Genomic DNA, 16,227 nt, shown 5'->3' on the forward strand with positions numbered 1-16,227 from the left:
GTAAGGGGGAGACTTGGCCCGAGTATGTTTGGTTGCTAAGCAAACTAAGATGGCGGAGAGGTCGTGCTACTTGTAAACAGGGCAATTTATGTCGAGTTTGTGTCATTATCGGCGATAACGTTGGCGTTTTATTCAATGAATTATCAGAATTTAAGCTTAATAAGTTGAAAAATCTCATCTAGTTTTTTTTTTCCGTCAACTTTTCTCCACAAATGGCTTTCATTGTTGTCTCAAAAATAGTTGACTTGTTGAATTGCGTGATAGTGTAACTTTCCAACAAAAGTCATTTTCAAGAATTATGGAAAAGGTAAGTGAGTTTTTGTAAACCTAACCTAATTTGCAGTATAAGGCTGGCTAGTATTTCATGCATAGTTTTACAAGTACTTTCTGAACTAATTAAGGGTTTTAGTGTAGATGATCATTCATGTCTTACATCTTCTTTCTCTGCAGTCCAAATATATGATCTCTCATAGGTTCATTTGCATACAGATCTCCGTAGAACTTTGTCTAACCATCATACTTTCAATTAAATTCAGTTTGCTACTGAACTTAGATGGTCTTTACTATACTAAAACTTGATGTGGTAGTTACATGCAATCATTTGTTTTTGTATAATTATTTTGCAGTTTAAAGTGCTTTGCACCAAGGGTGACAGAGCGTTTAAAAATGACCAGTTCCTTCAAGCTATCAGTTTCTACTCAGATGCCTTGTCCTTTTCGCCCAACGATGAAGATGTTCTTGGCTGCAGATCAGCAGTGTATGCCAAGTTAGGCATGTTCAATGAATCCAAGAAAGATGCAGAAAGTCTCATAACTATTATTCCTCAAAAGCCAAAGGTAAAAGTGGTATATGCAATAGACAGAGGGTCCACAATAGGGTTCTCAAATCCCACTTTCCTGCCCATTTTTCAATGTTAATCCTGCCATCCCGCCCTTTTTTCCTGGAAATCCTGATCCCGCCTACTTTTCAAAGACGTTTCTGCATTAATTATTAATGTTTTAAATTAGTAATTAATTTAATTATTGACAAAGAAACTTTTTAAAAATAGATATCGCATAAAAGATCACAAAGAGATTCAATAGGTAGCAGATAAGTAAGCACAAATGATTATAACGTTTCTTTCTGTAAACTGTTTACTGTTTTGTTTTCTCTTGTCTACATATCAGTGACAGAAAATGATTTTTCATTACCATATTCAAGGGATGGCCCGTAAACACACCTGACAGTTTCTTTCAAAGCTTTCAGTGTCTTCACTTTCCTTGAAATCTGGGATCAGAACTTTTCTTTCCGAATGAAGGCATTCCCGCTCTCTCATACTTTTCGTAATATATGGCGATGCAATTTATAATGTCTCATACTTTGTTCGGTAAATCACTATCACTGCCACCCAATGTGCCATCCTGGTCAAGACGAGCCCTCTAGAAAAGGTTGAAAGACTAGAAAAACTAGAAAGGACCGGAGGCGGGAGGGGAGGTCAAGATTACATTCGCAAGCGTTGAAGATGTGGGAAATGGATAGATGGCATTCATGTCAGAGGATTGCAATAGGACTCAAAGACTTCATACAGTCCCATGATACTAACTTAGTCAAGTGATAATGGATGCATTTGACCAAACCTGACAGGGTACAGAGTCGTTGATACTCATTACTTGAAACCTAACACAGCTGTACGCACTAAAGGTTCATTTCTGCCCAACTTGCGGCTTTTGCGCTGGTCAATTTATGAGGTCACGTAAGAATTGAAATCCCGAATCCCGCTCTGTTCCCCTTGTGAACCCCACATCCCAACCCCATAAAAACATGAAATCCCGCTCCTGCTCGTAATTGTAATTCCTGCTTCCCGCCCCCTGTTTTAAGCTCAAATCCCAAATATCACAGCGAAAAAAAGCCAAATCTCGCATCCCGCCAAACCTATTGGGGACCCTCATAGACAGGGCTGTCAATAGGGGCTGTAACCCATAACACCTGTTGAGTATGTTTGATGGGCCCTTGATGTTTCCGGTGAACCTGCCTGGAGTTGATACAATTCACCCAAAAAGTTACATGTTTGTTGCAGGTGTGAAGATCAAGGGAACAGGTGAATCAAAAGTTAATGACTACACTGAATAGATGATCTTGTTAACATTCTTTGGGGAAATTCAGCTTTTTTGCTATTTTTAACAGATGAAATTGTTACTTTTCACTCAGTCAATGTTAGCTCATAGATTGTGGCTTTTGCCTTCTGGTTTTGGATTATAAGACATAGTTTATAAGTGCTGTTTTTTAGAGGTTGGTTGTGTTTTTACCAGAAGTAGGTCCAGTTTAGAAATAATCATGATAAAATAACTAGACTCGTATACTTTTGGTATGCAGGGGCACTTTTTGAGAGCTGTCTCACTTGAAAACCTTGGAAACTACAAGGAATGTTTAAAGTCGTACCTCAAGGCTTATGAACTGGACACAGCACACCCCACTGAGCTGCTGTTACATATTATTGGAGCTGTTGGATGCATATGTCAAATGTCAGAGACAGAGGAGCTAACTCTCTCAGACCAAGGTAAGATCTGTGATCCCTGGGCAGGTCAATTAAAATGAAAGAAAAATAATTATTGTCAAATTGGAAAAATACAAGACAACATTTTTCATGTAGTATCAGACAAAACTAAATGTCGGGGCCCCAAATGCAATGTGTGATTGGCTGAGAACTGCCATTGAAACCCCAATGCCATGATTTATCAATCACTTCTTTATTGCATTTACCTTCATTGCATGTGGTGGGAAAAACTACAACAGCAAGGTTGAAAACTAGGGTTAAAATACGGTAGGAATTGGAGGAAATAAAATAAGAAGACAATGAAAATCACAGTTACCCATGCTGTTCGACTCCAAGAGATGCAAAATACAAAGGAAAAGACGATAAAGGAAGACTATTAATTCCATCACATGATCCATTGTGTGCTTATAACTCCAAACTTAGTGAAACTTAGAACCACCATGTGGTGGTTCTAATCGGTCTTTATTCATTACATGTAACTAAGAAACAGAAATAAATGTGACTCACGTAACACTAAACACTGTGTGATGATATAATTTTGTACATTAGATAGTAATGGAAATTTTGAAATTGGTTATGGATAATCTTTTCTTGTTATTACTGTCATTCTTTGCAGTTCAACTTACCTTTTCCTTTGATATAACAAGTTTAAATCCATTCAAATTCAATTAACTGAAGATTGAATAAGTACAGTGGGATAAGAACAGATGCATTAATCTTTTTTGAAAGTTAATTTGTTTTTTTCTTATTTGGGATTGAGACACTTGCCAACAACAATATGTGAAAGGAAATAACGTGACATGCTCTTAACTTATATATAGTATTTTGCACCTGTGGTAAAATGATGTTTGCATAATTCATGAATGAGCCAAAATTAAAAAGGTCAAGCATGATGACAGATAACAGAGACTTGCAGAGATGTCATAATTTACATGTAGACCTGGCCCTGATCTTCCATGTGAATGCACTACCCAGACTATAATACAGGCAAATTATAATATATTTAGCTTTCCAAGATGCAATGGAGATTTTCTTTTGGCTAAATACTTGTTAAACCATTATTTTCCATGATCTCAGTCACTCAGTTTTTGTAATGTCATTTACACAAGACATAAAATGTATGGTGGCATGCAAAATGTAGCTGTCACTGATAATACAATTATAATGGCATTTTTTTCCTGACCAATTTTAGGTACTGCAGGTTTTCATAAATTTGAGAGCTTTGTTCAACTTGGAAAACGGTTGCATGAAACAGGAAATTACAAGATTTCCATCAGTGTCATTGCAACAGCTTTGCAAGCACATTATGGCTGGAATGAGCAGCTATTGTATTCACATGCAAGCATAACAAACCTGCTTGGCAACACAGTTCTGAAGGAGACAGACGAGGATGCTGCAAGTTACAGCCATGTCGCTGATGACTTACAATCGACACTTCCCAATCCAGCTGCTGGGTTTTCATCTATATATCTTCCAACTGGTAACCATGAATATGAAGACGAGAGAGAAAGTGTGGAGAATGAGGGACTTTCATCACAGAATGGCAGAACAGTGATGTTGGCACTACTTATCATGAGTGAATGTCATTACTGCCTGTACCATTACAGCAAGGCCCTTTCAGTCTCTAGAAGGTGTCTTTCCATAGCTTTATATCTCAAGGACAAAGAATATGAAATCAAGTCATATGTGAAACTTGCAAATATCTATCACAGACTGGCACAGTATGTCCAAGCGGTGTCTTACAATGGGAAGTTGTTAGCCGTTGGGAGAGATCTGCAAAACAGCAATGAGGATAGGGAAAAGTACCAGGAATACTGGAACAGTGATGTTGAAAGAAGAGCAGTGTGGAATTTATCTGCAGCCTACAAACTCATGGGGGACTATAAGAAAGCATTGGAACATGCACAGGAGTACATGGAAGTGTTGAAGTTTGTTGAGCAGGAGAACCTAACTACAGCATATTCAAACCTTGGTGATCTGGAACTCTTGCAAGGTAACTACGAAAAGTCTTTGGAATGCCACAAAATTGAACTGCAACTTTGTAAGAAGTTTGATGATCGCCATGGTGCAGCTTATGCCTATGGTAATATTGGCACAGTGTATGCAAACATGGGGAGCTTTAAATTGGCGGCTATCAATCACGAGCAGCATCTGAAGCTTGCACAGAATTTGAATGATAAAGTTTCAGAACTTTTGGCATTTAGGGATTTTGGATTGTTGTATAAACTTATTGGCAATCATACTAAAGCTCTTGGCTATTTTGAGCAGCACCTACACTTGGCCAGAGTAAACAAGATGGAAGAACTTGAGTACAAGGCAATCAGCCTGGTTGCCTCATGCTACAGAGAACTGCATCAGTTTCACCATTCTCAGTATTACTATGAAATGTGTTTGAAGTTGGCTGTGGAGTACAATGATTTAGAAGAAGAGTTGGAGTACAGTCTTGCTCTTGCACAGATAACGAAATCCATGAGAAATTTTGAAAGCTCTCAGCATTACTTCAACAAGGCTATTCCAGTCTTGGAAGACAAGTTGCTGTCAAAGTATGGAAGGAGTTTAATTTACAAGGACCCTCTCATTGAAAAACTGGATCAGTGTCACAAGGACTTGCAAGAGGCCTTAATTGAAATGAATTTAGTTGAGGAATCATTAGAAATTGCTGAACATTGTAGGTCAAGAGTTCTTGTTAACATTTTAAGACATAAGATTATTCTAGCTAGGGCGGAGTCGTCGACTTCTTCACCTTCGTCTGAACCACTTGTCACACCATACTCAGCAAAGGATATCATGAGCATTGTTAACTCTCAAAAAGCAACATTGTTACTTTTTTCTACAATTCCTTCTGGTTTTCTCTTGTGGATGCTATCCCCTGGGAAGGGCATCGTGAAATGTCACTGGCATAGGAGCTGTGATCATTCCAGCTTTGAAAACAAAATTAAATTGTGCATTGAAGAGCTTCACAGCACCTGCAAGGAAAGCTACAATTGTGACCATCGGGCACTACCAGATGCAGTCATGTCAGGAAAACTCAGTGCGTCATCAGATGAAGAGAAGAGCAAGAAATCCTGCTACTTGTGTGAGTTCCTTCACTCTTCTAAACTAACACCTCTTCAAAAGTTGCATCATTTGCTTTTGAGTCCTGTTGACAATGAGCTGAAGACTGAGCTTGGAGGTGGTGTCTATGAACTTGTGATTATTCCAGATCTGGAAGTCAATTCAGTTCCTTTTCCTTGTTTGCAAGACCAAGAAGGAAAGTACTTGCATGAAGAATTCAATGTCCGCATTCTACCTTGCATTAGAGCAATGTCACAGGAAACCAAAGCCACTACTCAGTCGTCCCATGATGGAAACCAAGTGCCAGATTCCCCAAAGATCCTTGTGCAAGGAAATCCAGAGATTGCAAGTGTAGATTTAAACGGAAAAATCTGGAGTCCCAAGAAACAATCAGATCTGGCAGAAGAAGAGGTGAACACAATTGCTTCACTGTTAGGGGTGGATCCAATTAGTGGTTGCCAAGCAACCAAGGAACACTTCTTGAAGATGTTGCCTGAAGCATCTGTCGTTCACTTAGTGACATATGGAAGCTGGCCAGATGCGTGCATTGCTCTGTCTCCTGATTCCCATCACCATGGCAACCCTCCATCAGAAGAGTCATTCTTGGTTACACTGTCAGACATTGCTCTGTTAAAACTGTCAGCCAAGGTTGTTGTGCTGAATGCATGTTGTGGATGCAGCCATCAGTATTGCCAGTTAAAGCATGCAAGCCTCCATTTTGCGACAGCTCTCCTGGCAGCAGGCATACAGTCTGTGGTGATGCCATTATGGTCTGCCCCTCAGTCCTCACTCTTAAACCTGTTTTACCAGTTTTACTCTGGTTTGGAAATGGTATGTTTTAAACATGAAATAATAAATGTAGAGATAGAAGCAGTTACACGTTAGACTTTTTATTTCACAAACCACCAATTACATGTACATTTAGGAAATATACTGGTAGTTTTTTATTTTTTTCATTTCCAGATTAATTCTTGATATAGTTTAGGTTAGGGTTATGCCTAGATAAGGTAGTATAACATGATGGGTTTAGATGGGTGTGCGTAAATACAGTTATTGTGGTTCCCTAGTGGTTAATTTGCTACAGTAACTGTTGATTGCAAAGTATGTAAGTTTGAAGGATAACTCTGGCTAGCAGTTTTAACTTCTTCCCAAACTTTGTCCTCAGGGTAAGACTATCAGCAAATCTTTGAAGGAGGCCTGGACCCAAGTGAGAAGTGTAGAGCACATGTCATCCCCATACTCCTGGGCGTCATTTGTCCATGTTGGATTTGACACTCCAGTCAATTTAATGAATTTGAGACATCAGCTGTTTGATGGGGTACTGGATCGAGTGGTGAAAAGTTCTTCACCCGAGAGGTTTCCTCTTGTCACGGCAGAAACACTGGACAGCAAAGGTAAATCTAAAAACTAACAAGAAATACCTTTTCATAGGTAGATGTTTCAACAGTCAGGTACAAGAGACACCAGGGGCTTGTTTCTCGAAAGCCCTGGAAAGTTTTTGGGCCCGCAAAGGCATTTTTAGTTAATTAGTATTTAAAGACAGAGAGATGTATACGCCTGAAACTTCTTGTATGAAGAGAACCTCTGGTCACATTAAGAATATGTGCATAAAACAGCTCTGTAGCCATAAGGTATGAGATTTTGCTACGGCTTTTCGGGTGCAAAAACTTTTCGGGACCTTCGAGAAACGGGCCCTTGGTTACTGAGAGTATTTCTACTTCTTCTTCTACTACTATTTGTCGAAGGTTTAAGCCCAACCCTCCCTCTCTGAACATATTTGAGAATTAGGTACCTTTCCCAGATCTATCTCATGAACAAAACACCATGACTCTACCTCGATCCCACACCACTAGAGGAGTGAAACGCACTAACTATAAGACCACTGTGCCAATCAAATTTCCAGGATTTTATTTTCGAAGGGAAGCAACTTTTGTTTCTAAATTCGACGAGCAACACACAGACTGTCGAGGTGGGTTGGGAGAATTCGAGACAGTTATTGCAAACACGAGACGTAGTCGAGAGTTTGCAAACGTTCAAGAACTCTCCCAATCCCCTCGTGTTTAGATGAGGCTATGTAAACACGGAAAAAGTGCTCTATTGCTTTTGTAAAATAATCCTCAAAAATACGCGCGAATCTAAAACGTCACAACCGTGTTTACATACTCTCATCTAAACGCACCTATCGACCAATGAGAGCGCGCGTAGTAACTCAGTTATTTTATAAAAGAGCACAGTGAAGGACACTGAGCAAGGTGGAAGGATGGCTCACCTTGGGCACCGGCGCTTCAAACGTAAATCGGGCGTCATTCCAGTTCTCCGTCACCTACAACGATATTACCCTCACAAGCGGGCCTTGTCATTCTCGGATACCTTGAGCTCGAGGGTGAAAACCAGGACAAGAAAAATTAGATAGCGATTGGAAATGCGAGATTGAAAGTTTGCACAACAAAATGAGGCATCGTCCAATTTTAAGTGTGTCAAGCTTATTTCAAAGTATTTTGCATTCGGCCGAGGTTATTTCTGCTTCTGTATGCCTTAAACACCAGACTTTCTTTTACGTCTACAGTTCCTTCAGTTATGGTTAAAATGAGGAGATTCCAGGAATTACTTACACAGCTCCTGCAGCAACACAGTGCTCTGTCTCATGTGCTGCCAGCTCTCAAGGATGTGGTAAGCAGCTCAGTTAATCTCACATCTATTATTTCCATGCTGTAACATGAGTGTACTATGAGACTATGAGCGCGAGTGTATGAGTGCTTATAGACTGAACCACCCTCGTTTAGTAATAGGCTGCGTAGCAGGTTTCAGCGAGTTGGGACGTTGCGCAAGAGCGAGAATACGTGCGAGAAGTAGACAAGCCGCGCGTGTCGCAGCGCTGCAACTCACGCCCTGTTTTTGTTCGGGAGCCAGTTACGTAGCATAGCCTTTTCCAGGCGTTTTTGCTCTGCACCCGGACTAACTGAAGGCCTGAAGAGAGCCTGAGCGTAACAACACTGACTCTGAAGGTCGAAAAATTCGATGACATTCACATGTGTGACTGTCATGCGTCTTATCGACATCCCTGATTGGTCTGCAGCATTAGAGACATTCCTCTTCGATTGACAAAACACCATCATAACAGCTGGTTGACGATATCGTTTCATAAAATCGAATAGGAATAAAGAAGTTGCTTCAAATCAAGAAGCCATCACGGTTTTTTTTTACAAAAGAACTACAAATACATCCTACATCATGGTAATACTTGAAAGATTTTAAGAGTTGTGGCACTCTCATTTACTTATCTTTCAATACATAAACATTGTATGCTTAAAACGACTTTGCATCCTCCCGTGATAATCTACTTTTTACACTGTTCTGACTGTTCACTCGTTTTCTAAACAAATCAAACTAGGTACAGTTGGCGCATCAAATGCTGTTATCGTATCAGCATCCTGAGCTCCTTTTGACGGAGGACTTTACCATGTGTGCACAGCTCAGCTCCTGTGTCTTAGAGGCCTCTTATGTCAAAGAGTTCATGGCGTTCCTAGGATTCGACTTCCAAAAAGATGGCGCGCATGACAAAGATCCATTTGTTGTGTTTCCCCATTGGGACCCTGACGGGACTCTGGCCATGACGTCACAAGTTCTACAAGCTATTTGTGGTAAAGTTAAACTGGGATTATTTTTTTCCTGGGATGGTGTTCACACTTCTTTAAACCTTGAACTAGAGAAGCGTTGTGTGCGTTACTATCCCTGTAAGGGCTACGACTACCACTACCCACTCAGTCAACAATGTCACACAAAAAACATCAACGTCATGTCAAATTTGAATGTGATATGCTCGTGTTGATTCGATCATTGTGATTCACCTTCCAGATATTCTAAAGGTGTCTTCGAGCGGAGGTTACACCTTAGCGAGGATAACAAACACCTTGAAGAAAAACACCATGGAGAAACTCAGAGAATTTGTAAGTTTATTTGGTTTGTACTTTGTATGTTGTAGGGCAGTGAAGTAGCCTGAGTACATCCCGACTACTCCCTTAAAAAAAAAAACAGGAAAAATACTCTTTTGATGGGAAGGAATATGTACACTGGCTACAGTTAACTGTTTCGTGAAGGTGCGTGCCTAACTTCACGATAGAGTATTCGCAGGTTGCTGTGAGAAGTTTTCTTGGCCGCTCTGTACAACAACAACAATTCCTTGTACCTTCTATGGATTGGTTGGATTGTGACAATTTGGGGAGAAAATATTTTTCCCAAGAACACAAAGAGACCATGTCCTAGGAGTCCAGTGCACTGACGACAAGCCTCCCCGGGGAGACTAATATATAGGGCCTTTTATATACCCAAAGCCTGAAAAAGGTAACCCTTTTCTGATGGAGCTTCCCCATATAGGCTATTATAGGGAGTAACCCCCTGCCCGCGGGTAGCCCACCGTTCAATGTACCGATCACACGGCGCAAATACGCCATTCCAGCTCCTTGTGGTTCACATTATACTAATTACCGACAATGGTATACCCTTTCAGTTAAGCCTCAGTAGCCGTTATCCGGAGCGGATCATGAAGACCAGTGACTTTGTACTTCGTTCTCTGTGGTACTGTTCTGAGCTACAACGCTTTCTCGCCTCACTGGGTTTCTATGAAGTAGGACAGTCACTGCTGTTTAACAAGACTGAAGGAAACCAGATCTTACTGAGGTCCACTCTGGTCGTAGTCTCATCGATGCTAGGTAAGTTGTTAGTAATTCTCCATGCAACAAACAAAATTTAAACCATTTAAAAGCAGCCGTCGCACAGTACATCTCTGTGGTTTGACCAGTTACTGGATAGGTCGTTTGACCATTGCTGTTTTTAAAAATGGTTTACCAGAATAATATAAGACATATTTGGGCAAATCCACAGGAAAAATAATCCGACTTATCTCTTTTTGTAGATTACATCGGGAAAGGAAATACACGGACACGTTCTTCCCTACGTGAGGTACTGAAAATGTTTTAGTTATTTACTAATTTAGACAAGACTGACGGTTCCAGTGCCTGGTTTTCACCCACAACATATAGTTAGCGTGAAATTCACCCTCATTTATCCAGTTCTTACAATGATCGGCAGGAAAGCTTTTGTTCAATACAAAATCAGGCATGCCTTAACCTCGATGTTTTACTTGTGCTAGTGAGATGCTTTTATTCCTTCAATTCCCGTAGCTATCGTAGCTTGTATTGGCGAATGTCCCAGGAAATATAAGTTTGAGCCATGGAGCACCTAACCTTGTTGTTTCATTGCAGTCTCGATCTTCAGGCGGACGGTCTGTCAAACTAGCTTCTCTCTCGCCCCAGCTCACCCCATCCAAACAGGTCAGTGTTGTATTGGTAGCCAGTATTTAGTTGTTTCATATATTTGTGTATCGTAGCATCTATATTGCTGTAAGAATGAAGAACGATGCCATGTATCAGGGAATGGCGTGAAAAAGATCCTGGATAGTTACTTACAAACAGCTGAATTGTGACTTTCGTAAGACTGTTGCTGGGAAATGACTTTGATTGATAAACGTAGCATATTTATTCATATAAAGTGCTTGTGATCTCAATAGACGAGTCGTTTTGTTGTACGCAGATCGTAATGGAGACACCATGGATGTCAACAAGAGCGGGTAGCAGTGAGAATGAGTTAAAGATGGGTCTTGCAAGAGAGTAAGTTAATTGCTACAGACGTTTTTTTTCGAAAAATGAACACACTACACACTACAGGGGCTAACTGTAGAGGATCTTACTTTTGACAGCCAGAAAACCTTGGGAACGTTATTGATATATAATAATCACCCTATTTGATTACGTGACAAAAAAACCTTAATCCTAGAATTGCCCACAAGGCGAAGGTCGAACTGCGAAAACCGCTCTTAGCGTCGCGAGAAAAAATGTCTGCGACGTCCAGAACCCGACGCGAACAGCATACAAGAGGAAAAGAGGCGCGAGCTCGGATTAATGTACCTGTGATCAGCTTCTTTTTTTTCTTCCCCCTGCTGTCAAAAAAGAACACCTGATCGCAGGTTAGGATTAAAGGTACGGGGGAAAATTTCACCAGTAAATTTGGCGCGTTTCGCTCTGTGACTGAAGTCATAAAATACCCTGATCTGTTTTTGAGAATAGCTCTTGGAATTATAATTAAATTAGTGATTATGAAACTTCTTTACAGATTGGAAGGAATCAATAAAGAGTTCGCTGGTCATGCGACAAGATCGAATTACTGGCATGCTCAGTTACTGCGGGCTCAGGTAAAACTCTGATCATCATGTCATCCTCTGTTCCCGCCAAGAACAGTGATTAACACAATATAAAGCATATTTTAGCGTTGAACGAGGTGTAGAGGTAATGGTATACCTCTTTGATGTGAGTTTTGAGATTGGCTTCATTCCAAATTTTTAAATTTATCTTTGTTGGTGAAAGGCTTTCACTCCTTTATGCCGTTACGAGTAATATACGTATCAAAAACTGCTCGAAATTATTATTCTGCTTATACAGGTAGTCATTAGCATAACAGAAAATATGTCCAGTGTTAGCTGAGTGAGGGCAGGGCCAGTCTTCATAATGAAGAGCATGTGGAGAAATCGATGAGCCAAACATAAACACTTGTTTATCATTTCGTCTTTCTACTCTTTTACAGTCTGCTCCCGGTTCAAAACTTCCAGTAATTGGCGGCAAGACTCCGAACGAGGCTTCGGAAAGAGCGCGAACCGCGCAAAAGGCGGGAAAAGTGAAGGTGCTGGCCGGCATGACACCGTCTTGCAACCGAAAGCCCATAGGGGAGGAGCTAAGGCTGTCAATCAATGACACCAGAGAGAGGCGAAACGAGATCTACAGAATTTATGCTCAGCGGTTTGACGATATTGCCATGCACAAGCGACATAAGGTCCGACAGCTGTTCATGTCTCAGATTGAGGATCATGGATAAAAAACTTCGGGTTCTTTATGGAATGTGTTTGTTTACCTTCATTACAGTTGCTATGCAAACTGGTTATTTATAAACAAAACGTTATGTGTTGTTGATACTTCGAACTCTTTCAAATTCAATTCATGATAGAAAATAGAAACAATAAAAGTGTGATTGACAGTTTTGCTTTTTATCTCTCTCCCGTTGTTTCGATGTTTCGAAAAGTGTCGGCAAATCTTCGGAGTCCCCGAGGTGTTTCTAACTCCAATTAGAAAACAGTTTGAACAATCGTTCATTTCCTACATTGTCATGTCAACATGGCACCGCTTATCATACAAACCGCTGGCTCAGTCAGTTGTCCACTAAGATAGATGCTTGCACGGCTCTGAGAATTGATGGAGTGACTGGAAATCGCTGCATTTTTTTTTCCCAGACTTTCTCCGAAAAACCGACCGAGTCGTTAAGGTCGTCGATTCAACCGCCGTTGTAATGGTAACCTTGATGTCAGTTTGCGGAACAAAGAGAAAAAACGATCGACGCAAAAATGTGCCACATGTATCTCCCTTCACGAGGACAATTTAAACTCAAGACACTTTATTTCTTAAAAATCACTACGTGGAACGAAGATGTTACAATTTTTATGCAGTACTAAAATGACGATTGTAAAAAATATTCCTGTATCGCAGTTTACGTAACTAAACCAGCCCAAGATCAAAACTAGAAGATAGTTATCCCAAATGAAAAAGCTATACTACAAAATGATTCACTGGCAAGCGGGGTAAAAAGAAAAAAACTTCAAAAGAAGCATTTCAGTGAACGCTTATTTCCATGTGGCCAATGGCCAGAAAATTCACGGCGTATTTGTTTTAAAGGAAAAGTTGTAATACACGGAAGAGACTGAAAAGAACCACGTTGGGATTTTTTACCGGAAAGAATGACGGTGTTTACCAGGCTTAATATAAATATGACTTATCGGGACTTAGGGTTAATCTAACCTAGTCTTTCTAGCATATTCTATTACAGACAATAACCTAGAGTTCTGTATGTCGGACTTTTCTTAAAGTGCGGCCATGATCAGTAGCTTGGCTGCCCACAAACAGATTCCAGTGAAGTAGAATCTCATCTACAGACAGGAAGCCATCGGCATTCTCATCTGTGCCGTCAATCAGATGCGCTGTTTCGTCATGGGAGTCAGTGTTCTCGGGTAGAACCCATTGCCTCGCTTCTTCTCGGTCCATTCTGCCATCACCGTTCTTGTCGAATTTTTTGTGGAAGTCTCGTCGTTGACGCACTACCCAGGCGGGTGGGCCGTTTTCGTCCTGGTACTGGCCAAGAAATTCAGCAACGCTGATGACCCTGAGTAATTTGCATTACAATCTCGTTAACTGAAAATTAATTGAGAATTTCTCTTCTTTTCTCGCTTTTTCAATTCCAGCGCCTCAGCCGGACAACAGAGGGTCGAGCGGTTAAACTCTAACAAGAGTGGATTTTTTTCCTCTCCTTACCACGTATTTAGTCAGCCTCAGGTTCAAAAATGTTTTAATCCTGTCAGTACCAAGATCGAACTGTTATTTCTCCCCTCTTGTTCATGCATTTCTTAAGATCTTAAATCTGAGAATTTGGTTGTAAATCAAGACAAGATCGTGCCAGTTGAATATTTTCTAAATTCTTTTCACCCGTCTATTTACCAGTGTATTGATGTTGTGGGGAGAAAATGTATTTCAATCAGTCTTATTTGCCTTACCCGTCTCCGTTTTGATCCACGTCTTCAATCACTTCATCTAACGCAATTTCCTCCATCAGTTTGTTTTCCTCTGGATGTTCAAAGTCCACGTACTCGTCCCGGTTCATTTTGCCATTTTTGTCTGCATCCGCCATGTTGAACTTGTACTCTGCTTTACGAATTTGACGGCGCAAATTCTGTTGAATTGGGAATTAAAAGAAATGCTATCAGCGATTGCAATGTCTAACTGCGACTTTGAAAAAAAGGACGAATTTTCTTTATATTAGCACGATATTTCTTTAGATTTACAGGATTTATTGGCACGAGTTGGGGTCATGTTCACGCGCGTTTTCTCGCGTGTATTCAATTGTCAGGTCTCGTGAAGGGATTCTCTTTCACGTCGACGTACTCCAAGTTTCTTTTTTCGTAGCACAGGGGTATTCAATTTCAAATTTTTTAATTAGCGAACGACAAGTGAAATTGATTAAAAAGTGACTTTTTAAAGAAAACTTAGGAGTACTATTACTTCAGTTAGATCTATTCAGCGTTTATCAGACTACGTCAGCGGAAATTAAAATAACATTTTTAACAGAATTCAGACATAGATAAAGAGAGTTAGGTGTTGAACAAATGTTTCCAGACTTACATGGTCTTTTGGGAGTTCTATATTATCCCATTCTCCAAAGCGTCCTTTTTTATATTCTTCCCAAGTAATTTCCCTGTCGCCATCTTTGTCTTCATCCTTGATTCTTTTATCCACGTCTTCGTACATGAACGCCTTCCTCTGTTTCTCAATCCACACGGACAGCTCCTCATAAGAAACAAGCCCGTCTCTGTTGGTGTCGATCAATTTAGTCACAATAACTCGCAGTCTTTTCTTGGATTCTTCTGGCGTCAAGTGCTCAAATTCCTCGGCTTCAGGACCAAGAAAGGCTTCGTGGTCGTACCGCACGTCATGTTCCTGATTTTCACCAAAGTGTTCGTGTTTATGAAAATTGTCTTTGTGAGGTTCAACTTCGGCGAAAACACTGTATATTAATAGCGCTGAAAATGCTAGAACGCACAAGAAAACGATATTAAAAGCATGCATTGTTCATTAAAAAGTAACAGGTGAATTTAACGGTCTTAGATTGAAGATTGTAACAAACGTCGCAGAGAGCTACAAACTCTTGAATACTCTCAAGAAAGCTTGGAGAAATCTTTAAGAGCTTTCTCAATCGCAGTGTTTAAATTTACGAGGTAAAATGCTATTGGGCAGCTGTGATAAAACCAATCAATTTCTGCCATGAGTCCAGTTTATCACAGCTGAGCAATCAAAGCATTACGCATTTTAATCATGACTGTTAGATTCACAGCTTAGACACATCATTAATTACTAAGTATTGAACGACTGACGTGTCAACTCTTCACTGAAAAATTGCAAATCGTAACTGGGTCATGGTCTGTGGTAAGAATTCATCGTTTTCGTTCAATAGAAGTCTGTGTTTCACTGTATTTTTATTACTTACCTTTTATTTATTTTACGTAAATGACTCCATTGTTTTAACAAAAAAAAAGCTTTTTCTCCATATTGCGACTTCTACCGTTACAATTACGACGGTTATTTCGGCTTTCCACCGTTACTGAAAAGCAACAAAGTGGCTCGCTCAGCGTTTAAGACTTGTATCATTACTTTTTTTCAAGGAAATAGTTTTTTCTGTAGTTTTTGCCTTCGTAAATTTAGATTTATTCAGTTAACCCATGGAATTACAGTATGTCGTTGCCGCTTTCCCTAGCACTGTACTCAGCGCGAAGTCGAGCTTCCGCTCCCACACGGACGAACATAACTTTTCGTCCCACTGGGCAGCTAGAATAATTCATACAATTCATTTGCAAGCTGTATTATATCCAATTCTTTCTTACCTTCTTTTGCATTTTTATCAGAACAGTTCGAACAAATCTTATCTCATTAGAAGTATTTGTCTCGTAAAAACATCTTTTCATGACCTCTGTCAGCACAGCTGCTAAAGAACAC

At 40.2% G+C, this 16,227-nt stretch overlaps 2 protein-coding genes across 2 annotated transcripts; one reads left to right on the forward strand and one right to left on the reverse strand.

The window, feature by feature from the left end:
• The first annotated feature begins 14 nt into the window (after positions 1-14).
• LOC110042959 (tetratricopeptide repeat protein 28-like) lies at positions 15-12,670 on the forward strand. Its single transcript, XM_020748348.2, has 14 exons — positions 15-307; positions 627-836; positions 2,353-2,536; positions 3,726-6,418; positions 6,753-6,981; positions 8,154-8,257; positions 8,979-9,228; positions 9,443-9,534; positions 10,095-10,296; positions 10,500-10,546; positions 10,849-10,917; positions 11,177-11,253; positions 11,756-11,834; positions 12,224-12,670. The coding sequence occupies exons 1-14, from the start codon at positions 299-301 to the stop codon at positions 12,509-12,511; spliced, it is 4,533 nt and encodes a 1,510-aa protein (XP_020604007.2). The 5' UTR covers positions 15-298; the 3' UTR covers positions 12,512-12,670.
• A 378-nt stretch (positions 12,671-13,048) lies between these two features.
• LOC110042962 (calumenin-A-like) lies at positions 13,049-15,400 on the reverse strand. Its single transcript, XM_020748352.2, has 3 exons — positions 14,860-15,400; positions 14,235-14,410; positions 13,049-13,846 (listed from the first exon to the last, which is right to left on the reverse strand). The coding sequence occupies exons 1-3, from the start codon at positions 15,301-15,303 to the stop codon at positions 13,522-13,524; spliced, it is 945 nt and encodes a 314-aa protein (XP_020604011.1). The 5' UTR covers positions 15,304-15,400; the 3' UTR covers positions 13,049-13,521.
• Positions 15,401-16,227: the final 827 nt, after the last annotated feature.

Source organism: Orbicella faveolata, unplaced genomic scaffold (genome assembly GCF_042242905.1).
Source record: "Orbicella faveolata isolate gen_17 unplaced genomic scaffold, um_ofav_v1 contig_36, whole genome shotgun sequence".
NCBI lineage: Eukaryota > Metazoa > Cnidaria > Anthozoa > Scleractinia > Merulinidae > Orbicella > Orbicella faveolata.